The 24,629-nt window shown below is 40.6% G+C and overlaps 1 protein-coding gene across 5 annotated transcripts in view; it reads right to left on the bottom strand.

The window, feature by feature from the left end:
• The window catches only part of tecpr1b (tectonin beta-propeller repeat containing 1b), a 67,384-nt gene extending 43,409 nt beyond the window's left edge, over positions 1 to 23,975 (bottom strand). For 3 of the 5 annotated variants that reach the window (XM_061845597.1, XM_061845601.1, XM_061845602.1), the window contains exons 1-4: positions 21,624 to 21,774; positions 21,374 to 21,440; positions 19,347 to 19,579; positions 3,770 to 3,952 (exon numbers count right to left, since the gene is read on the bottom strand). In XM_061845597.1, the coding sequence (XP_061701581.1) occupies positions 3,770 to 3,952; positions 19,347 to 19,571 (408 nt within the window). In that variant the 5' untranslated portion in view covers positions 19,572 to 19,579; positions 21,374 to 21,440; positions 21,624 to 21,774. Of the gene's footprint in view, positions 1 to 3,769; positions 3,953 to 19,346; positions 19,580 to 21,373; positions 21,441 to 21,581; positions 21,775 to 23,857 lie in introns of those variants that run through there. The other 2 variants (XM_061845599.1, XM_061845598.1) reach the window with 2 other exon arrangements.
• Positions 23,976 to 24,629: the final 654 nt, after the last annotated feature.

Here is a 24,629-nt window from a genome sequence, read left to right as displayed (position 1 = left end):
TATGCAATTAGATTAGCTAAGCAGAGAAAAGAACACAGTTTTCCCTCATTATTAGACAAAATATTATTTCATCTGTCCTCTGTCATGAAGCATATATTTTGTGCTTGCAGGGCAAGAGGCAGGGCACACCCAATCTCAGAGCATAAATACAAACAAACATTCGCAGTCACAATCACACCTAAGAGCAATTTAGAGGCTCCAATTAATTCTGTTTTAGGGATATGGGAGGAAACCGGAGTGCTCATAGAAAACCAATATTGGAGAGTTTTCTATCATGAACTGTCCATTTAAGGTCACACCAAAGCATCTCAATTGGATTTAAAGCCGGACTTTGACTTGGCTTCAAAACTCTCTTTTTTTTGTGTGTCAGATGGTCAGTCAGAGGTGGACTTGCTGGTTTGTTTCAACTGATTGTCCTGCTGCACGACCCAAGAGCACTTGAGTTTGAGGGCATGAACTAATGGCTGGATGTTCCCCTTTAGGATTTTCTGGTACACAGCAAAACTCATAGTTCCATCAATCACAGCAAGTAGTCCTGGTCCTGGGGCAGCAAAGCAGTCAAACGGTCATGCTTCACTGTTGGCATAATGTTCTTTTTATCAAAAGCTGTGCCATTTCTACGCCAGATGTAAGGGGCCGCACACCTTCCAAAAAGTTCAGATATTAACTTGTCAGTCCAGAGATTGTTCCTCTAAAAATCTTGAGGATCATCAAGATGTTTGGCAAATGTGAGACAAGCCTTTGTATTCTTTGCAGACAGCAGGGGTTTTTGCCTGGGAACCCTCCCGTGGATGCAATTTTGGCCAGTATCTTTTTTACAGTAGTCATGAACACTGATCTTAACTGAGGCCAGCGAGGCCTGCAGATCTTTAGAGGTTGTTTGATGTTCTTTTGTGACCTCCAGAATGAGTCGACATTGCACTCTTAGTTGGTCGTCCATACCTGGAAAGGTTTGCTACTTGTTCTAGTTTTCTCCCATTTGTGGATAATGACTGACTGGTTTGCTGAAATGGCATTGCAACCTTTTCCAGACTTACCTTTCCAAAAATTCTGGTTAGTCACAGTAACTTTGTAATTTAACAAGGGAGGGAGCAATTACTTTTTCCACAGAGGGTCAGAAAGGTTTGGATTTTTTTGTGCCTTAATAAATTGAATTGCAATATGAAAACTGCATTTTGTATTTCCTTGCGTTGTCTCTGAGTTATATTAAAATTGGTTTGATGATTTAAAACCTGTGTGTGATAGATATACGTGCAAAAAAAAAAAAAAAAAGAAATCAGAATGGGGTCAATACTTTTTCATGGCACTGTACATGTTTAGTGCCACAAAGCAAGGTGAGAGCACCTGCCAGTGACACTACAATACGCTACCTTAAAGCATACGGTAACATGCATGGACGTTATTTAAAAAGGCAGTGGGAGGAAAACTGTACTTTATTGAAGTACTCAAAGTAAACAGTGAGTTTGGTTGTACTTCAAGTATTTAACAATACTCGTACTCCATTTTTTCATTAATCCTAATCCACAAATCAAATCCTCATCTTCTGTATCTGAGATATACACCTGGGCAACTTCTCCAAACACACCAGGTTCCCACTAGTCATTGTCAGAGTATGTCTCGTTGCCGTGCAGCTCCTCAGAAAGTGAAAGCTCAAACGACAGATGAAACAGACATGTTAGCTCAAGCATCCATAATGCATTCGTAAATTGTGGCATAACTCCCTTCATACCAGTCTTAGTAAAACTGTGTTCACCATTTGTCATCCATCGCTCCCACGCCGCTTGCAACCTCACTTTGAATGTCCTGTTTCCACCAAAGTCCAGTGGTTGAAGTTCCTTCGTTTTGTTGAAGCTCGTCTTCCTGCTACCTCCAATTGCAAACCATGGATTAATTGATCTTGAAGTCTCTCGCAGCTGCTTGATTCCCATCCTTCCCATGTTCCTCTACGTAGCTGATAACTTGCAGTTTAAAGTCTGCTTTGTAAGCATGTCTCTTTGTTGGTGCCATTTTCAGGGGTCCTTAGCCAAAACGATGTTATGCACAAAGCAAATAATGGCAATATTTCCCTGGTGGGGGCCGTGCCTTGACCCTCCTCTTCCATGCCTACCCTTTAGTGTCCTCAGTCACGTCCGCGTTTCCTCTATATAAGCAGCGTGTCTGCAGGTAATGTTCTGTCAGTCAGTCAGGTGGAGCACTCATAAAAAGTCACAACATTTACAGCTTTTAGAGTCAGTGCACAAATGTGCACCACATTATAAGGTTCCCCTTCCATTTTGGAGCAAATGTAAGACTTAAGTGTGCCTTATGGTCATGAAAATATGGGTTTATACCGGCAAGGGATTGTCAAGTGTTTTCTGTCCCCCCTGGGGGTGTGTCCATGAACAAGAAGTGACCGTTATCCATGAGAGTCAAAACAGATATCCTCCCATCTTGTAGGATTACAACGTGAACGTTGGGGATCGCAGTAAGTGGAAAAGAAAAAGCAGGACAGGCCAGTCTCTGTGGTCTTTGTTTTAGGAATTGATATCCGTTACATAAAGTTACATGAACCATATTTTCCAGAGCGCACACCAGGTAATAAACCGCGTCCACTCTGTTGCGTTTTCTCCCCCCCATGCACGAGCTGCACCTGACTAGACACCGCAGATATATAGCATACGTACATGTACGCTGTGACATTAGATATTCACACAAAGATTTTGTAAATGCTTATTTCCATACCTTGTTTCCAAACTGACTGTAACACGACAGAAAAATGGCTCAACCATAACAGAAAAGTTTATTTTATTCATAATCCTCTTGTTTGCTGAAACCACTAGTTGTAGTCTTCAGTATCAGAGTTGAAGGGCCTCAGAAAGTTTCCATCACACACTATTTCAGTCTGTGTCACTCTCAATGTCATTTTCATCTGGAAATACTCCAGAAGTTCTGCTGTTCTCATGTAGCAGTCCAGTCTTTCAATCCGTTCGTGATAAATTATTTCATGGTGCCCCACACGTTTAAAATCACTTGGCAGACCTCAGAAATGAAGACCTTTTCAAGCGAAAAATTTTTGTGAAAGATTTTAAATTAATTCAATTAAAACTATATATTTTGCATTTGTGCTTGTCATGCTGCATCCTGTTAAAGGGTGCAAAAAAACTAGCAACGTATTCTATTTGCTAGAGGTAGCTTCATCATCTACGGGCAAATGAAGTAGATTTTTCTCCTTCTATGCAGAATACAGGTAGCGTTTTCTTCTTCTACACATTGGAGGTATCTGCCCATGCCCAAACCTGAGTGCATTATAGGGAACGGCCATGTTTTAACTATTTTGTTCACGTACAATGAAAGTCACGTGAGCATTTGGGTTGCAATCTCGAATCCTGCTCACAGGTTTCAAATCATCGGTTTAAATATTTAATCCTACAGACAACTTAAGTATATAACGTGGCGTTTTTGTTTTTTTTAACTATCGAGGGGAAAAAAATAACCTTTCAGGGAAAAATTGTTTCATAAGAACATTTAATCAAATACTTTCATAATTTAATTAAAATGCATTGCACATTAATTAATATTGAACCTACATAAGTGAGTTTCTTTCAGCTTGTCCCATGAGGGGTCGCCACAGCGTGTTATCTCAGCTGAAACCCTCATATTAAATAAATGTTGGAAATAAAGCATTTCTAAAAGATTAAAGGCAAATGATTTAGAAATGCAAATTTTTTCATGGCAATAAATGTGACAATAAAGGTAAATGGATCTAAATAGAAAGCAGGTGTGTTCTCACCCCAGCGTGGCTGGGTTCTCCTACCCAGCTGTGATCCACATACCAGTCCCCCTCCCATTCCCAGCTGCGAGATGGCAACTGAAAGCTGTGGAGTGGTTGGGTATTCATCCCAGTCACATCACTCCAGGGCCAGCGGTCTGTGGGCAGCAACGTATCAGTGAAGCCGTCCACCGGGTTCCACCTCTGAGAAAACACACACACACACACACACACAAGAATTTTCTCATCCACATGATGAACAAATGGGATGACATTTATTGCATTCATGTAATGTCTGCTTCTTTTCCTTTGTCTTGGTTAGGGGTCGCCACAAAGTGTCATCCTATCGTCTGCATCTTCCTCTCTAGCACCAAATGCCTCAGTCTTGCCTTACTATATCAACCTTTTCTTTGGTCTTTCTGTAGCTCTCTTGGCTGACAACTCAATCTTCATAATCTTTCTTCCAATCGACTCATTCTCTCGTCTGGATGTGCCCAAACCAAGGTTTGCTCTCTACTAACTTTGTGTCCAAAATATATAACGTTGGCTGTCCCTCTGATGAGCTAATTTCTAATCCTATCCAACCTGGATAATCCTCGAAAGAACATCAATTAACTTCTTACGCCACCTCCAGCTATGCTTCCTGTTGTCTCTTCACTGCGACTGTCTCTTACAGTGATTCCCAAACAGTGTGCCGGGGTACATTAGTGTGCCATGAGCACTCTTCAGGTCTGCCATGGGAAGTTATCCAATTTTATGTAATTGCTTAAAAAAATATATATTTATTTCCGGGAAATAATGTATCTTTATTCATCTATTTATGCCAGTGAGGCACAATGACAGACAGAACAAAAAAAATCCTCTTCTATTAGATGGCAGGAATTACATACAGTAATTAATCTATACATTTTTGGTGACATTTACTTTTGTTGGTGTGCCGTGGTATTTTTCAGTTGTAAAATATGTGCCTTGGCTCTATAAAGGTTGGAAATCACTGGTCTATAACATCGTACATCACCACTATCTTATAAACTTCATCCTTTATCCTAGGTGGCTCTTCTGTCGCACACACCTGAGACATTTCTTCACCTGTTCAAACCTGTTTGGACCATTTTCTGCACTTCCTTACAACACTCACCATTGCTCTGAACAGTTGACTGCTGTTGCGTTATTGCAGTAGTTTTCAAACCGTTTGGCTGCACCTCCCTCCCTTTTTTTGGGAGATGAACCTTTTCTGCTAGCAGTGAAAATTGCAAAAGCAGGTGGGAGGGGGAATTGAAAAATGTGCAGGGGAGCTCGAACCAATCCCACGAGGAGTATGCTGTGAAAACACGACAGTCGCATGATCTTCCTAAGACAAAACATGACTACGATTATCACATAGATTGAAAGAAACTGTATACGGGAAAGAATCTCTCCTCTCATAAGCTTATTTCAAAGACAGATTTTTTTTTTTTTTTTTTTACTTCGCCTCCTTCACCAGCAACTGTAACTTCTAGAGCACCACACGTCAGCTCTGCAGCGAATGAAGGGTGCCAACAAATCAACCAACAATGGAAAACCTCAGTGCTTCTATCGAACACCAAATAAAAATTTTAAAAACAGACGGATTCCTCCACTTCAACTGAATATTTACTGGATTCGACTGAGCTACCAACAAGTCTCCTCCTCTTGATCTATAAGAAATTGCTGCTCTTACTCGAGTTCTTTCATCAAGAAATCACAGAAACCCGGAAGAGTCTGGAATTCATACAGCAGCATGTGAGAGATTTACAATTAGATAATGCAGCACTCTGGTAAAACCTGGTGTTAGGTTCTTCACTATTACAAACACTCACATTAGAATATAAACTTTTGAAAGAAACTACGCTAGATATTCAAATCAAGAAGTATGCGTTACAACCTCATCTTATCTGGCATTCCAGAAAATACTACGGAAGATCCCGATATTACAGTCAAAATTTTTGACATGCCCTAAAGATACAGTTGACAAGACTACTTTTTATCAAATCCACCAATTAGGAGCCCCTCATCCAGGAAATCTACCTCGTTATTTTGTCAAAAAGAGTTTCAACACTTTCAGCAAAAAGTGTTTGTAAAATCCAAATGTCAGGAATGTAAAAGGAACTTTGTTTAGAATGGAATCTTTGTTTGGAATGAATGATTAGTTCCCCAATAAAATGAACGAGAAGCATAGGTTAGTGGTTGAATAGCCTTACGTCGATGGCAACAATTTCAAGATTCCAACATCCCTCCCTGGCTTTTCTTGATCAGTGGTTGTTTTGATTTGTTTATATTCCAAATTCTCATAAGTGTATATTTTGTATCATCCTTTTACTTCATTTAGATAAGCAAATACAGAATCACACACACGATCAGCATGAACCTCCTCTCTTATCTTTTATTACTCTATGTTTTATTGCTCTGCTTGGTTCCATATGTACTAAACACACACACCACCCAAATTTTCCCTTACACACCATCACCCCACATTATATTATCCTCTTATTTGTTTTGTTTCCTTCCATGTACCCTGGGATGACGGGACTTTATCTAATTAAAAGGTGTCAATATGATGAGAAATGTTCTGAAAGCAGTCATAAAAAGCAAAGAATGCATAGTTCTAAATCCATTTGAAATCATAATGCACACAATCATGTTATGTCACAGAATATCAATGGCATTCGATCACAGGCAAAGAGAAATAAAATTATGAATTATATCACCAAATTTAAAACACATTTACTCCTACGACAAGAAATCCGCATTAAATCAGAAGAAAAATGTCTCATTGATGCAAATTTTACTCATGTTTTTTCAGCCTTCTATAACTGCAGACAAAGAGGAGTCGCAATATTGGTTCATAAGATTACTGTATTACTTACAATAAATAGTCCAGTTGAGGATCCAGAAGGCCGATATATAATTATACAGGCCACAATATTAAACAAGCTTTCTACAACTGTTAGTATATACACTGAAAATAAAGATGATCCAACCTTTCATGTGTGTTATCATGCAACTCTATAATTATGGGAGGTGATTTTAAATCATACATTAGATCCACAAATACATCGATCAATTTTTTAAAATAGCAATCAACCTCACTGTCCTAATACATTAAAATATATAAATGACTGGTCTCAAGATACGGAGGCTGAAAAACCACATAAAAAGAGAATACACTTTTTCCTCAGCAGTTCACCAGTCTTTCTCAAGAATAGATTTATCTTTGAAATAACTCAGCTCCTTTGAAATAACTCAGCTGCTCAAAGGATTAGTCCAAAAAAACATCCAATCATCATCAGTGATCACGCACCAATTTCTCTCAATCTAAAACTTGAATCAAATTTAAGATACCACCAACATGACGCTTCAACACATCGCGATTGAAGGACCCATATTTTGATTCTTTTGTGAGGAAGGAATGGGATGAGTTTCTGAAATTTCAATGACTCTCCAACTTTATCTCCATCTCTGTTGTGGGAATCTGGAAAAGCTGTTTTGAGGTAGAATAATATCATATTCTAACTTTTAGAACAAACAAGAACAAAAACTCGAAAATGAAATTGAGGGAAAAAAATTAAACCCCTCAAAGAAGTGTACGCAAGTATCGGTAATCCAACAGATACAATTAAAAATAAACGTCAAAAGCCAAAATCATCAATTAGATGCCATTTTATCTAAATCATCAGATTTTCTACAACAACATTTAAGGTACATTCATTTTGAGCACAATAATCAGGAAAAATCCTTGTGATTCAACTTCAGTGCAATAAATGCATTAATTACAGCTATTCAAGATGCAAACGGCAACTGTACTCAGTCACCGCTAAAAATGTAATTTTTTACACATTTTTATAGCCGCTTATTCACATCTTAGAACAATCCAGTTAAAAAACTAATGGAAAAAAAATTTCAGGATCTAAACATCCCACAGTTAAATGTACAAGCTAAAGACATCTTCAATTAAGTTATTACTAAAACCAGGAAAAGACCCCATTCTTCTGGCTAGTTATTGTCCCTTATCCTTGATTAATATAGATGATGATTATTTCTAAAGCCGTCGCAGCGAGACTTGAAAAAGTACTCCTGTAAATAATTCACTTGGAACAGGCAGGTTTCATTAATGGAGGCTCCATAGCTCAGTAGTTAGAGCATTGGTTCAAGAGGGGTTGCGTCAGGAAGGGCACCCGGTGTAAACACTGTGCCAATGAAATATGAGGGTTCATCTGAGATGTCACGCTGTGGCAACCCCTGACGGGACAAGCCAAAATAATTTTTTTTAGGCAGGTTTCATTAAAAGCTAGAAGCTCCACAAATAATGTCAGATCTTTGCTAAATTTAATAAGCATGTCATGGCGTAACAACCTATGCAAATATGACACTTGATGCAGAAAAAGCTTTTGATAAAGTTAACTGGACTTTCCTGTTTGCAATTCTTTGCAAATTTGGGTTTGGAGATTCAGTCATACATTGGATAGCAACATTATATAATTCCCCAAAAGCGAATATCACCACTAACAGGATTATTTCACCAAGCTTTACAATAGAAGAGGAACCAGACAAGGATATCCACGCTCACCAATGCTATTTGTCATATTTACTGAAACTGTTGCTGTCATTATTTGTCAGAGTGTTAATGTTAAAAGTATCTCCTCGCTTGTCACAGAATACAAATCAATCTTTATGATGACATTCTTTAGTTACAGGAACCCAGGCATTCTCTTCAGACACACTTCAGCCTGATTAAGACATTTTAAACAGGTAGGTGTGTATACAGCTACTAAAAAAAATAATAGTTTGGGGCAGACCACCTGATGGGTCTCTCTCATGATGTAACAAAAGATGCGCGAATGAAATGTGTCGATGTGCATGTCGCCCAGCCAATAATGTCTCACCCAGCCTCGTCTCGATAGTGTTCATCACGTACTGTGGTGGCTGTGAACAACCCTCTAAAAGCAGCACTTCTCGGCTCCATTATGTGCCACCACGGCGCCAAAAATCAGCCACACCGGCTGAGGTGCCGCGTTCGGCGGTCAGAGCTTCTGCGAAGGCTGCGCGTCGGGCTTTTCGATGGGGGTGGCTCTGAAGAACCCAGCCGAGAATGCGTTAGTCGCGAGCGCGCACAAAGCGCCCTGGCTCGAATGTGTTCATCGAGTACTGCAGTGTCTGTGAACACCCCCCTAAAGCAGCACCGCTCGGCTCGTCTCCGCCACGGAAGTGGATCGAACGGGGATGCGGTTTGGCCGTGATCGCATATCATCTGGATATGGCTCGAAACAATAGGGTAATATTGCCCTGAGGGCTTGAAACAATAGTGTAATATTGCCCCGGTAACGTCACTCAGTTGTGTGGTGGTGTCCTTTCCGAAAAGAGCTTCGGTGTCAGAAGGGGTGTCAGAAAAATCCGAATATCTCTGTTGTTCGCCTTCCATAGTAGCAGGCACTGTGCGTTTTCAATGGTGGAAGTGACGATGACGTCAAGGACAGAGGATGCAACTAATATGGCGACCACTTGGATGTCGAGGGACACTCAATTGCGCAACTTTGCGCATGGATGACGCACGATCCGCTCACATTTATTTTTTCGGATAGACATTGAAGTGAATACCGTTATATGTATTTTTCATTACAATATCTATTTTACAATGTTTATAGGGATGACAGTCCCACTTTAAATTCTTCTGTCACACCTCACATTGTTCTGCTGCCATCATCCATGTCCTGTACTATTCTAACATTTCTCCGCCACACCAGACTTACGGATGCAGTCCCACAGTTCCTCCCTTGGTACTCTGCCATAGGCTTTCTCTAGATCCACAAAGACACAATGTAGCTCCTTCTGACCTTCGGTGAACTTTTCCATTAGCATCCTCAAGGCAAATAATGCATCTGTGATGCTCTTTCTAGGCATGAAACCAAATTGTTGCTCTCAGATACTTAATTCTGTCCTGGGTCTAGCCTCCACTACTCTTTCCCATAACTTCATTGTGTGGCTCATCAACTTTATTCCTTTATAATTTCCACAGCTCTGAACATCGCCTTTGTTCTTAAAAATGGGAACTAAAACAGCTTTCCTCCATTCTTCAGGCATCTTCTCGCCTGCTAGTATTCTGTTGAATAAGTTGGTCAAAAACTCCACAGCCATCTCTCCAAATTGCTTTCATACCTCCACAGGTATGTCATCAGGACCAACTGCCTTTCACCGCCAGACTCATCCTGCACACCACCATGTTATGCTTTTGAGCTACACTCTCCCCTACCACTACTTTACGGTCAGTAACCTTCAGATTATATCATCTACACAAAATATAATCCACCTGCATGCTTCTTCCTACTCTCTTGTAGGTCACTCTATGTCCCTCCTTCTTCTGGAAATACAAAGCCTTGTGAACGTTTTCGGCCCCCTTGAACTTTTCAACCTTTCGTCACATTTCAGGCATCAAACAAGATTTTATTTTTTTTGTCAAGAATCAACAAGTGGGACACAATTGTAAAGTGGAACGAAATTCATTGGATATTTTATATTTTAACAAATAAAAAAGTGAAAAGTGGGGGGTGCAATATTATAAACATTATTATTATAAAGACATACCCCAACAAACTTGCAGCTGTAATTGCAGCAAAAGGTGGCACTACAAACTATTAATGCAAGGGGGCTGAATAATATTGCACATACCTTTTTCTTTAATTGTATAATATACAGCGGTGCCTTGATTCTCGGACACAATCCGCTCCAGATGGTTAAAAACCAAAACATTCGAAAACCAAAACACGTTTTCCCATGACAATGAATGGAAAAGGAAATAATGCATTCCAAGCCTACAAAAATTTTTTTTTAAGCGATTTTTGTAGCTTTTCCTGATAATAAACTGCATAGTAGGAATACATGTACAGTTTAAATACTTTATGTAATTAAATAATTTAAGAAATATTTATTTCTTGCTTAAAATGTATGCTTTAGCCTAGTAGAGTATGCTAGTCTGAGTGCATTGCAGTATCTATAGCGACTCGGCCCCTAGCCTTGTAAACTTTTTTTATTTTATTAACAAAAGTGCAGAATAACTAAACAAGCAATATTGAGGGGAGTGGGGGGAACCAAATTATTTGCACAGAAAGTACTTAACGTAAAAAAAAAAAAATAACTTGCAACTCGAGGTAGGGTTAATGGAACAAAAGAAAAAAGCAATGCAAAACAGTTTCAAATGTCTACGGTGGGGGTGACTCATCCCTTTTTCCACAAAGAACGAATCTAATGTTTGTTTCTGCCATCTTTTAAGCACTTTTCTGAAGTGGCTCATAACATTAAAAATTTGCAGTGCCCTGCAACATTCAGTTTTATTTGCGTGATGAAGTTCTACAAAATTATGGAGGTCGTTACATTTAGCACAGAAGCTTTAATATCGGCACTTGAGACATCCTTCCTGCCTTGAGCCTCATCATACGACATCTCCATTCCTCACCAACACTATCCCCAGCTAACTGCTGCGCGTTCATGAAAATAAGAAGCAACTTTTTGACTTCCCCCAAGATCTGTGTCCTCTGCTTGGTCAACACAGTTGCTCCTTTAGCAACATCACTTGCTTTGAGGGCATTCTTGTGACTCATAATGGTGCTGATCGTCGTTTTCGCCACGCAATACTTCTTCGATAGCTCAGAAACACGCACACCAGATTCGTGCTCGGCTATCAAATCCTTCTTGAAGTCGACAGTTTTACGCACCACTTTCCTTTTTTTAGCACCAGCAGTTACACTTGCCTTCTCTGGAGCCTTGATCGGGGGTTAATGCCTGGTAGTATTCAGTTGAATAAGTTGGTCAAAAACTCCACAGCCATCTCTCCAAATAATTCAACAGTACTGGGAAACGTCCGCGAGCAGAGGAATGTGTGAGTCAACTGGTTGCGTAGCGCGCGTTATGACTTTCCTGTTTTTTTGGGGTGTGCATTCGAAAGCACAATAACAAATCGTCGTGGGTGAGCTGGTCGGGGTGTTCGAATACCAGTTTTCATTCGAAAACCCAAAAAAAAAAAAAAAAAAACCACTAAACTAAATTTTCGTTCAAAAACAGATTTGTACGAAAACCAAAATGTTCGAAAACAGAGGCACCACTGTACGCCCATTTCTGCGAGGCGGTGTGTCATTAGTGCTGGGGTTTGCCTGTTAGGTAGTAGTGCCCGGAAGTCCTGCCTTCCCCCTCTCAGGTCTCTGGCCCTCCAGATTTTAAATGCACCTTAGCACCCGGGGTGGGGGTCACAGGGTTACACCAATTACTCCCAGTCAGGGACCCGGCAATTATAGTAACAGGCGGAGGTGGGTCTTACACCAGCCGGGCACCCCTGGCAGCACGGCTGCTTGGCATGGGAGCTCCCTTATAATAGCCCAGGTTAGGGCTCCCTCAGTTCCCACCCTCATTGTTCTCTTATCGGGTGCCCCTATCCACCACGTTACAACAAAGACGGGACTTTCTACTGTCCTCTGACTGGGCTGGGATTGGCTGCATTTCGGAACCTGCGGGTTGGGGGGGGGGGGGGGACCTTCCCGTTCTGATTGCATGTGGTGCAGTGGTGGAGAGGGGTAGCATTTGATCCCTGCAGCAACAGCCTGGTGGCTAGTTGTTGGGGTGCATCAGGACGGGGTAGCCACCGAACCACCCTGGGACTCATGGTTTAGACCGTAGCTGGCCAAACAGTCACAGCTCAAGAGCCACATTATTGACTGTGTTATGGCAAAAAGCCACAATATCCCCATGAAAGAGCCTCAGAGCCACATCACACACATGAACATCATTCCCTCTTCACAAACATACCTTGGCTCAGACAGATTTACTGTCAATGTCAAAAAACACCAACATAAGAAAAATCAACTCCTACAGAGTACCAAGACGACACAGCGGTAATAAAAAAAATGTAATTGTTTGCTCGTTCTCATACAAACTACCAGTTCAACCAAGTCTTGTATCTCAAAACTCTCATCTAATGCAACACTTAGATACATGATTGGTGGTCTGAGTGCAACTGTGAATCATTAGTCAACCTAATGTACGATATTCTCTGTTCAACAGTGTAGCGGAACAGTTGAAAGTTTGATACCATTTGTTTAAGATTTTTGTTTTCAGGATACAATATTTCAGCAACGTCACCAAGGCATTCTTTAATCAATTCCCCTTCACTGTATGGCTTTCTGGCCCTTCAAAATGTACCAAGCCAGTTGATACGATGGTTCATTATTTTTTAAACTGCAAAACTGCTTTTCTTTTTTTTTTCCAAAGTGACTAACTTGTTACGGCAAAGCTCAGTCCCTTTTGGGAATACCAGGTAGATGCTTGTGTGGAGTGTCTTGTTCCGTAGAATGGACATGAGAGTTTTTTCTGGACTCAGAATTTAATGCATCACACATGAAGGTCAGCAAATCAGCAGTGATTGCTGCATTGTCTTATCCCCTGGCTTGACATGCCCCTCTTGTCGTCATGTCCCACAAGCAATGCTGGTTATCAGTCGCGTGCGCTTTGAAAAGTTAATGTTACGAAAAAAATGGTCCTCAAATGCGCTTGGGGAAAGTGCAATTCTGATTAAAGATATCCGGCTAGGTTACAAGTGGCCCGGTTGATTCATTTTCCAAAGCCTAAAACACAGTTGAAGAAGTGTCTACAATGGATTAAGGCTCGGGGAAGAGCACACGTATAACTAAGTGTGGACAATATCAACAAAAACAAGGCTGTATGTTCGAAGGTAAGGTAGAAGTAATTTCTCTGAGTTGGATTGAATTATTATCAGTGCTTTATACGTTGCAGGAGAACAACTTTCACTTTGTTAGTGTATCACTGACCTGCTGAATGAAGTGTGTAATGTTTTATGCCGAAGAGTCGGGTTAGGGGTACGTAAATGCTCGATATGATGCAAGAGAAATGTCTGTTTGCCTATTTATATTACATCGGACTTTTAAGACGGAGCACTGGGTTCCATTACAAGGCAAGTCAAATGAATACACCCACTCGCTTATAAAGCCTACAATGATATTACTCGTGATCTTTTCAAGTAAAAAAGTACTCACCCGGTTTTACATGTGCAGTACGATTCCGCTATTTTATCCTGTTGGATTTCAATATGAAGTTTGTGAGGCGTCAAACCTTTATTGCATCAATCGCCAACGTTTCGCTGTAACTCTGACATTGCTTCCTGTTCTGTCCAAAATCTTAATTCCGTGTACTTGCGTGAAATAGTTGAGACCTCTCTGTAGAACCCTTTTGGACAAGTCTGTCACATTTGGCAAAAAACATACCGCAATGTTACTGGGAAATCCACTTCAAACCTGTTCTGTTCAGTCGCCATTTTGGAAGATTGTGGGAGATGGGAACTGTAGCTAAGGGGGAGCGGAGCTGAAGATCTCCAGTCGGAAAGGTCCATTGCTGAAATGATCCAAAGCTTGCATTAGACTTCATCTCGTCATCACTACCTAGTTGGTTACCTGCTGAAATAAAATACCCTCTAAGTACTGTGTGGTTGAAACAATGCGAAAATGTGACATTGGGAAATTGTACCTGCTGCACAACATTACAACTGACCTATATTTTGTTTTCATTTTGGGTCACGTTGTTGAGGGTTGTGAGCTGTCCAAGGCATTGAATGGGGAGAAGAATAGAAATATGTGATGATGCACAATGACAATGAAGAAACAAATTAAATCTAATCATTTCTCTCTGTGATGATCTTGATGCTGGAGAACAGTGGATAACCATGGGAGTATGTCTACAAGGATGAAAATCCAGAAAACAATAATTACAATAATTTTTGGTAAGTACACGAATCATACTTTTGTTACTTTTCTTTTGGTCTTAGTTAAATGTGAGAGAGATAATCTAAAGAAAAATCTAGAAATTACAATGTATGATTTTTTTTTTAACAATGTGTGTGCGTGATACAGCTGCAAATAAGTTTTTGAACACCTAAGAAAACCAGTGTTAATATTTGGTACAGTAGCCTATCTATGCAATTACAGAGGTCAAATGTTTCCTGTAGTTCTTAACCAGGTGTGCACATACTGCAGGAGGGATTATGTCCCACTCCTCCACACAGATCTCTAGATCTGACAGGTTTCTGGGCTGTTGCTGAGAAACACTCCAAAGATTTTGTATTTGGTTTAGGTCTGGAGACTGGCTAGAACATGCCAGAACCTTGATATGCTTCTTACAGAGCCACTCCTTGGTTTTCCTAGCTGTGTGCTTCAGGTCATTCTCATGTTGAAAGAGACAGCCACGACCCATCTTCAATGCCCTGACTGAGGGAAAGAGATTGTTCCCCAAAATCTCACAATACGTGGCCACAGTCATCCTCTCCTTAATACAGTGCAGTCGTCCTTTCCCATGTGCAGAAAAACATCCCCAAAGCCTGATGCCACCACCCCCATGCTTCACAGTAGGGAACTCATCATTCATCTTCCTCCAAACACTGAGTGAAATTATGATCAAAAAGTTCCATTTGGTATTATTTGACCACAAAACTTTCTCCCATGACTCCTCTGTATCATCCAAATGGTCATTGGCAAACTTAATATGGGCATGGGCTGGTTTAACCAGGGGAACCTTCCGTGCCATGCATGATTTCAAACCATGACATATTAGTGTATTACCAACTGTCACCTTGGAAACGGTGGTCCCAGCTCTATTCAGGTCATTGACCATGTCCTGTCATGTAGTCCTGAGCTGATTACTCATCTTTATAAGGATTATTGAGACCCCGCAAGGGGATATCTTGCATGGGGCTCCAATCTGATTGAGTTTGACCTTTATGTTTAGCTTCTTCCTTTTTCTAATGATTGCTCAAACAGTGGACCTTTTCTCACCAAGCTGCTTGGCAATTTCTACGTAGCCCTTTCCAGCTGTGTGGAGTTGTTCAATTTTGTCTCTGGTGTCTTTGGACAGCTCTTTGGTCTTGGCCATGTTACAAGTATGTGTCTTACTGATTGTATAGGGTGGACAAGTGTCTTTATGCAGCTAACGACCTCACACAGGTGCATCTGATTCAGGATAATACATGGAGTGGAGGTGGACTTTTAAAGGCGGACTAACAGGTCTTTGAGGGGCAGAATTCTAGCTGATAGACAGGTCTTCAAATACTTATTTGCACCTATATCACACAAATAAATCGTTTAAAAAAAAAAAAAAATCATACATTGTGATTTCTGAATTTTTCTTTTTAGATTATCTCTCTCACAATGGACATGCACCTACGATGAAGATTTTAGGCCCCTCCATGATTTCTAAGTGGGAGAACTTGTAATATAGCAGGGTCTTCAAATACTTATTTTCTTCACTTTATGTACAGTACATATCTGGGATGTGGGAGGAAACTGGAGTATCTAGAGAAAACTCACATAGACACAGGGAGAACATTCCAACTCCACACAGACAAGATCGAATTTGAATTGCGGTCCTTTGAACTGTGAGCTAACCAGTCAGTCACTGTGCCACCATGGATATTTTAATGTGGGGAAAGAATGGAATATTGGTAAAGAGGGAATTTGAGTAATGTGGAAACAATTTGGAATGGTTTTAATCGGTCTAGAAATGTTAGAGGAGGAGGTAATGATGTAGAACATGTCCTGAAATGGCACTTTTGTTTTTGAAAAACATGGAAACATTTGATAAAATGTGACATGTTTAGTGTGTGAGAATTTGTGGAAAGTGGAAAAGATTTAGTAGTTGGAATGGTTTAAATGGTTTGATAATTGTTGGAGGGGAAAATGTAGAATAAGTCGTAAAATGGGAATTTTGTTGGTGAAAAGTGAAAACTTGTGATGTGTAGGGATTTTTGTAATGTTCAAAATGAATCCCAAGATTAAGGGAATCACCTAGCATTTTGAATAGGAAAAATCTGAATGTTTTATTTAAAATACTTCACCCACACTGAAACTTTATCGCATGATTCAACATAACGCCGAGATATTTACGCACAACAGTTAGTGCGAGCACTAGCTTGCTGGGCTATATAACGTTTTGTTGCCTGTTTTAGAACGTTATTGTGCTAAAAATATCAGAACCAATGACATAGAATAAAAACTGGACTGCGCAATCTGCATCCATCATTGGTCCCGCCACGGTCAACAGTCTCTGACTTCTGGTCAGGCCTAAAAGTATGGTAAACATACACACATTGTTATGGAAAACGATGCGATCAATATATAATAATTAATTATGGAGGTTAATCTGAAACACACTTACTGGTGAAATGTTACTTCTTTGCGACCGCCTGCACGGTTTTGACAGCCAACAGCGCAACAAAAAACCTAAACCTAACATATTCCAATTAAATTCGATGTTATTATGTTTCACAATGTATAATTGTAAGGATGTCAAAGGACATCAACTTTCACATGAATTAGTACCCAAGGTAACGTTTTGCCCTGACCAGAGGTTTACCACGTGAAAGGTGCCTCTGCATAGTCCAGTTTTTATTCTACACCATTGATGGGAACATACCTCAAGCAAGGCTTAAACAGACGTCCTCTCACGACCACAACAAATTTTTCCATTTTGTTTTGTGCACAGTCCGATCCATTATTGTTATCGTCATGCTAATGAGTGTATCCAATCGCAATTGAGTTGACATGCTGATGAGGATGGTAAAAAAAATACAATTAAAAAAAAAAAGGGATACAAAAGGAGACAAGATTTTATTGCAGTTCTCTGACTGGCTTTAAATGTCCATTCCACACTCCTGAACATTTTTGATACCTATATTGATGGTAAGTACTACGTCAAAAGAGACAGAACAAGGTTAAAAATATTTGTTTTGGGGGGGGGATCAAATATATTGTACACGATGGCAACGCGGAGTAAATGTCTTTTGCGGAGCCAATCAATGAACGGCATTGACCGCATCAGTTAACTATGACAAAGCCAAGCAGCATAAAATGCTAATTATCATCTTATACCAGTTAGGCTTATCAGATTGGTGTAGTCTAATTGTGGCTAGTATTTTTTTAATAATTTAATTTTGTAAGAATTTATTTTTATAATTGTGTAATTTATCTTTACTTCCAGCATTTGTACAATTTTTCCTAATTTGTTTCATATTTATTTTCTATCCATCCATTTTCTAAACCACTTTCCCTCACGAGGGCCGCAGGAATGCTGGAGCCTATCCTAGCTGTCATCGGACAGGAGGCAGGGTACACCCTGAACTGTTTGCCAGCCAATCGCAGGGCACATGAAGACAGACAACAGTGGCACTCACAATCACACCTAGGGGCAATTCAGTGTCTCCAATTAAGGCCAGTTTTTGGGATGTGGGAGGAAACCGGAGTGCCCGGAGAAAACCCACACAGGCACAGGGAGAACATGCAAACTCCATTCAGGCGGGGCCGGTATCGAACTACAGTCCTCAGAACTGTGAGGCCAATGCTTTACAGCTGCTCCACAGTGCCGCCCATATGTATTTTATTTCTGTCAATTCAACCTGTGATGTGGTGTACAACTGTAATTATTTGCACAGTTTCAAGCTGAAATTTTAAAGTTGTTTAAAGGTTAAATGTAAAATTGAGATGCCTTGAGTAGAGATTTTTTTCCTTCTGTTTAGTGCAAATCGGGACAAGCCAAAAGAAACTTTAGTTGTTATAAAACATATAGCTTAATACATTTTGGGAAACCAAATTTAAAAATATCCAAGTATTTGCAAAGCTAAATGGGGTACTACATTGAATAATCATTTTAAGTTACTTAATTTGGACATCACTTACACTTGATTGATACAAAATAAATTATGTAGCTTTACTCTCCTTGAAAATTACATCCACACTTTAAATCATGTGTAAGTGATTTTTTGTAGTTGAGGGGTATAATGAAAATCAATTTAACATCATGTGCAACCGACGTACATGTTTAAATGAAGTAAAAGGACGTATTCTTTTTCAGTGTTGCACTGATGGGTGGACATTGGAGATATTTTTCTTGCAGACTTAACTATTCACCGAGTTGACAGTGACATCTAAATGTATCCTTAGTTTTGTTTTAATCGCTCATTTTCTTAACTAGAGTATTCCTGACAGTTTGTGAGTCTACTTGTACTCTTAATTTTCTCATTTCCCCATCCTCTCAACTTTTCAAGCGCTGTATGATTTCGCTCCCCTCACTGCAATGACCAATCACACCCGTGCACATACACCTGCAGCCTGCACAGTCCCTGTGAGAGAGAATGGGAGAGGAAAAAAGCAGCTCCTGATCAGGAGCGGTCTACTGATATATAACTATATCTAAGAGCCACTTTGTTTGGAAATTACATCACTACACGGAGACTCCCCATCACCCCACCCCGAATACCAGGGCAACACTGCAACCTGTTTTTTTTTTTGGGCACATTTGAAAAATTAGAGCACATTCAGGCCCAAAGTGGTCGTACTCCATTGACCTGTAGTGTATTCAATTGAACATAGGTTGAAAACAATTTGTAAATCATTGCATTCTGTTTTGTGTTACACAATGCCCCAACTTCCCTGGAATAAGGATTTGTATTCCTTTATGGAGCGGTCTCTTACGCCAAGTCATTTCTCCATAGGGAGACAGATACACACTTGAAAATCAAATCAGTCAAGTTCATCCCAACCTGGTTTTCATAAGTCTCCTCTTTGTAGCGGATGGGAGTCTCATGGGGGATCATGTTGAGGTAGACTTGGTGGTCACAGCCGATGCCCCAGCACCGACCTTTGCCGGCGGTGACACGCTTGAGCTCCAGAAGAGAGTCATCAGCACGCACCCAACGTTGGCCGGCGGTTGATACGCTGTACACTCTCCCGTACACATCCACGGCCCACAGCAGAGTGGTGGACATGGTGATTCCTAAGCCAAACAGAGCACTCATCCTTAGAAGCTGACTAGTGTGGTATGGTATAGTATGGTATGAACAGTGGCACAAGCCAATGTGCCATGTCCCTCCAACGGTGATTTAGACAACTTCAAATATAAAATTGAACATTGTCTTCATTGAATAACTATTGTTAATACCAAACAAATCAAAACTTGCGCTGGAAATACTGATAAATCAAAATTAGAAACAACTTCACCTCTCTTTCTTCTGTTTCCCTCCTTCTCTATGTTCTAAATAGGTTTGGTCATTTTTACATTTCCAACATCCTTGGCTCATATTAAATTTGGTCTTACCCCAAAAGACAGCAAGCAGTATACCAATCTCCCGGGGAAGGAAGATTTTGATATCCTTTGTCATCATAAGAATTGGGCGGAGGCCCCACAGCTTAGTGGTTAGAGCATCGGGTTGCTAAACCGGGGGTTGTGAGTTCATATTTGACTGGGGCCTCTACTCCCCAAGAGGGGTTGCGTCAGGAAGGGCATCAAACGTAAAAACTGTGCCAAACAAATATGAGCGTTCATTTGCGATGTCATGCTGTGGCTACTCCTAACAGGACAAGCCGAAAGAAACTTACTGTAATATTAATTGGGCATTTCTTTTGATCTGAATCTGTCTAGTTTTTCCCATGTTAAAAATGAATTGCAAGGTATTACAATATGTCCAGGCTTCCCACTAACTTTCCCCAACTGCAAAAAAAATATATATATGCATATATATTCAATTGCAGCCAGAAGTTTCTATAAACTGCAAAATCACATCTCATTTTTGTTGCACTCTCTGAAGTCAAATCATACTAATCTGTTCCCATTTCAGGTCAGTCAGAATCACAAAAATTATTTCATTTTGTTAAATGCCACAATAATGACAGAGATAATTTGTTAGAGAATTTTAGATTAATTTCTTCAAGGTCAAAAGTTTACAGTACATACTGCACCTATCCTTAGCATTGAGTAGCATTCCCTTTGAACTGTATGACTTGGGTCAAACATTTAGGGTAACCTTCCAGCAGAGTACTGTCAGAAGCTGGCGGAATCCTGGCCCATTCCTCCTGACATGGAGGAAACCAATGTACGTTTCTTTGTATGTTAAAGTAAATTCAAAGGACTCTTTTTCACTGTCTGCTGGAGTCACAGGAAGCCATTGTGAGGGCAATAGGTGGTATAAATGATCACCTGGATCACTTAACACGTATCCTCACAGATATCAGTCAGTCATTAAATACACTCCTTAACAAGTTAATTTCTTGCATCTTTTACACTCTTGAAAATGTTGCTAGGCATAAATTGCTCATCAGCGCTTACTCTTCACGCGTCTCTGATGTGTACATTTATAACAATTTCCCAGCATCACCTCTAAGTGTCGCTAAAGTACTAAAGGCTGGAGAAACATGCGTACGCCAACCATGAAATTGACGTGAGGCACCGCACATTCATTTCACTCTTGATACAGTTGAAATTTGACGGTATAAAGAACGTACGCCGCGTTTTTATGCATACGCACCTTTTGTACATAAGGCCCCTGGACGTTACTTTTACTTTGAAACATCTTACCGGAATGTTGCTTTGTGAACTGAGACTAATCCGCTATACGGATACCTGATTCCTAACAGGCCGCAATGGGCTTTTGTACTTTTTAAAAAAAGTTATTTTATTTGCATATTGCCATTAAACTACTTTTAAAACGTGTATTATGGCTACGAGGAGGTAAAGTAGACTTCACAACAATCAAGACATCATTGTAAAAGAGTGCAGCGGTAGGTCGATTACCTGAACGTTGGTATCCGATATCAGTTGTCAAGCGAATTCAAACGTCATGGCATACGTGTGGAAACTTCTGAAAGTAGAGACACGCGTTATCAATAACAGCTGTGGACGCGTTTACCGCAAAGTCGTCCGTAAACTGTTGACATATCGCTTAATTAGCTTTCGGCTTCAGAACGTTTTTTCTCCTTCATTCGAATCCCACAACACCTACTTGATACAACGTCTCACTCTGCTATTCGGTTAAGTGACTCACTTGGAGTCGCAGACAATGAAGTCACGCCAACATTTTCCCACAGTGCTGTTTTAAATTGAGAGTAGCAGTATGCTGGTTTACAGCGACGAAATGGAGGTAGCTGCGCTCCAATTGGTTAAAACGCCCCAAATGGGTGGGGTTTGACGTGTTTCGCACTGGTCCAACCCGGAAGCGCATGTCATTTGTTTCGTTGAGATTGACTTGCAGCATTTTAAATAATTTATGCCGAGTGCTTTTTATTATTGACGACTGGGGGTGCGTTCTACTCATCATAGAACAGCACAAACTGTCTTGTGTTTTCATAGTTATTAGCAACGATACTTGATGTTTAATAAATTGCGTATAATACACTTCATATTTAAAAACGCAGTTTCGCCTGGTGTATAATTGTGTGCGGATTTTAAAACATGTATACATATATTCAGCGGCACGGTGGAACAGCTGGTAAAGTGTTGGCAGTTCTGAGGGCAAACCCGGATCCGCCTGTGTGGAGTTTGCATGTTCTCCCCGTGCCTGTCTGGGTTTTCTCCAGGCACTCCGGTTTCCTCCCACGTCCCAAAAGCATGCAACATTAATTGGACACTCTAAATTGCCCCTAGATGTGATTGTGAGTGCGGCAGTTTGTCTCTATGTGCTCTGTGATTGGCTCCTGGTCGTTGACAGCTGGGATAGGTTCCAGCACTCCCCGCGACCCTTGTGAGGATAAGCGGCTAAGAAAATGGATGGCTGGATGGATGGATACAGAGATATTCATAAAATTCGCCGGGGTTTTCAATGTTGCCCTGCCCACATCAGTACGTCACTTTAGTGTAGTCCAATGGGTCTCGTAAATTTACGGCGACGTTGATTTTCGATAGCGTCATGTTTTGATACATAAGGTTATGTCTGGCGACACGGTACACGGTACAGCAGCTGTAGACCGTTTGCTAAAACTTGAATCAGACTATTTTATGATCTGGAAAACATCAATGCTAACGGATACAACTGTTGCCTTGGTGGCAACAACATATTTTGAGGATGTCGATATTTTTGTTGACAAAAAAAGAATAAAAATAACATAAATGAGGGGAAAAAAAAGTTTGTGGTGTCCTCAGCTTGGGCTGTTAATTCTTCAAACAGAATTTGAGGTAATGTTCACAATTTGAATATCGCTAGCTATCAGGTAACAAAATTCTATAGCTTACTTGATAGTTAGCTGGTAGCACCAACTTTTGTACGTCAAAATTATGCTCGCGTTCTATCGATTAATATAATCAATATTATAAAGTGTCAGTAAACATCGGTTTGAGTATACAAATGTTGACAGTGACAACTAGAGGAAGCAAGGTGGCTGTGCAGTACAAAATTATTGGTCGACGTCGAGGTGCCATGTCGCAGATTTCTATTGACACAATACAGAAGATATTCTCCACCCCACCCGAATGATAATAATAATAATGATGATCATAATCATCATTTTTGCATCATAGGGCAAAATTGTTCCTCATGGATTATGTCACATGATAAGGACTTTTGCCTTTCCTTAAAAAATATATTGGGCCCGATCAGAGAGATTTTCCATGATTGTAAATCGGCTCAAGAATGTGGTTAAAATCTTGTAGTTTAATCCAGGCATATGAATGGCATCACTCGTCTAGTCTGTGTGGACTATGACATTGAGACACACACTGAAGCATAAATTCCTCTGTGGATGTTTCCTCCTGTCAGACTTTACCCATTAACAGAGACACCGCACCAAGTAATTAAGTATTGGTGCAAGTCTATACTCCACTCCTCTTCTACAACTGCTGATAACCCAGGTAACTAAGTGTGCAAAGAGGTTGAGCCAGATAGGACAGCACCTTTCCTTTGAAGGATAAACTATTTCAAAGCGGACCAATGGCCACGACTGATCTGAAATCACACTCAGACCGTCACATTGATGTACCCCCTCATATCGTCAATTTTCAGACACAGATAGTGAGGAAATCCAGAAGGCGGGTTGTGCTACACCACTTGATTTACCTGCACTTAAAGACAACTTGTTACATCCTGTGACAACCCGTTACATCTTGTGACACGCTCGCTTACTCCTTGTCAGTGTAAACATCAAGGCCGCTAGAACAGAAAACGGGTGGAAATTCTACCCAGCCAGTGACTATTGTTGAAGCCAATGTCGTTGATCTTTCCAGCATGAAGAAGGAAAAAAAATGCAGCAAGAATTTACCCGGCCTCTGACAAACATGATAACCTACTGCTCAAGTTTGTCTTCAGTAGAGTCCCTCAGGTTTGTCTTCAGTATGTTGGCGCAAGTCCAATGACACGACCGCAAAGTCAGTCATCAAATTATGGTCTAGGGTGTCCTGGTGCCAACTGTTCATGTGAACACGCTTATGTCTGAAAATTCTGTTGGTTATGGACAATCCATGACATGCACATAAATCCAATAACAGAACACCACTTGTGTTCTGCTCGGGGGTGTTCCTCCCAATTGAAGGTTGTGTCCAATTACCCATCATGCCTTGCGATGACCACCATCTTGTTTGTCATAGAGGTCAGAGAACGCAGGTGATAAGTGCAGCGGGAATTTTTTTTTAATCGTTAATTTATGTAAATGGTCTAAGAGTTATGATGTCGTAGAAAAGGGGAATCCTGGGACTGTAGTGACGTCATCAGAAACCTATCCATTACTCCCTCCACACTTTACTGTCATTGCCCACGTGTGCGTTGAAATCCCCCAGAAGAACAAGGAAGTCTCCAGCAGTAGCGCTCTCCAGCACCACCAAGGACCCTGTCCCCTGCATGCTCATCAAGATCTCCAAGTAGGGTGGGTATTCTGAACTCCTCTACTGGGTTTTGGTGGATAGACACAAATAACAGGCAGCACCCATCTGCTCACAAGGGAGACTCCCTTCTTGTCCACTGGGATGAACCTCAATGTACAGGCACCAAAACATGGGCCAATCATTATGCACACACCTGCTCATAACTTCTCACCGTGGGCAACTCCAGAGTGGATTATCGTCC

Source organism: Syngnathoides biaculeatus, chromosome 16 (assembly GCF_019802595.1).
Source record: "Syngnathoides biaculeatus isolate LvHL_M chromosome 16, ASM1980259v1, whole genome shotgun sequence".
Lineage (NCBI taxonomy): Eukaryota > Metazoa > Chordata > Actinopteri > Syngnathiformes > Syngnathidae > Syngnathoides > Syngnathoides biaculeatus.
The sequence above is the reverse complement of the archived record's forward strand: the minus strand, read 5'-3'. Positions and strand labels throughout refer to the sequence as shown.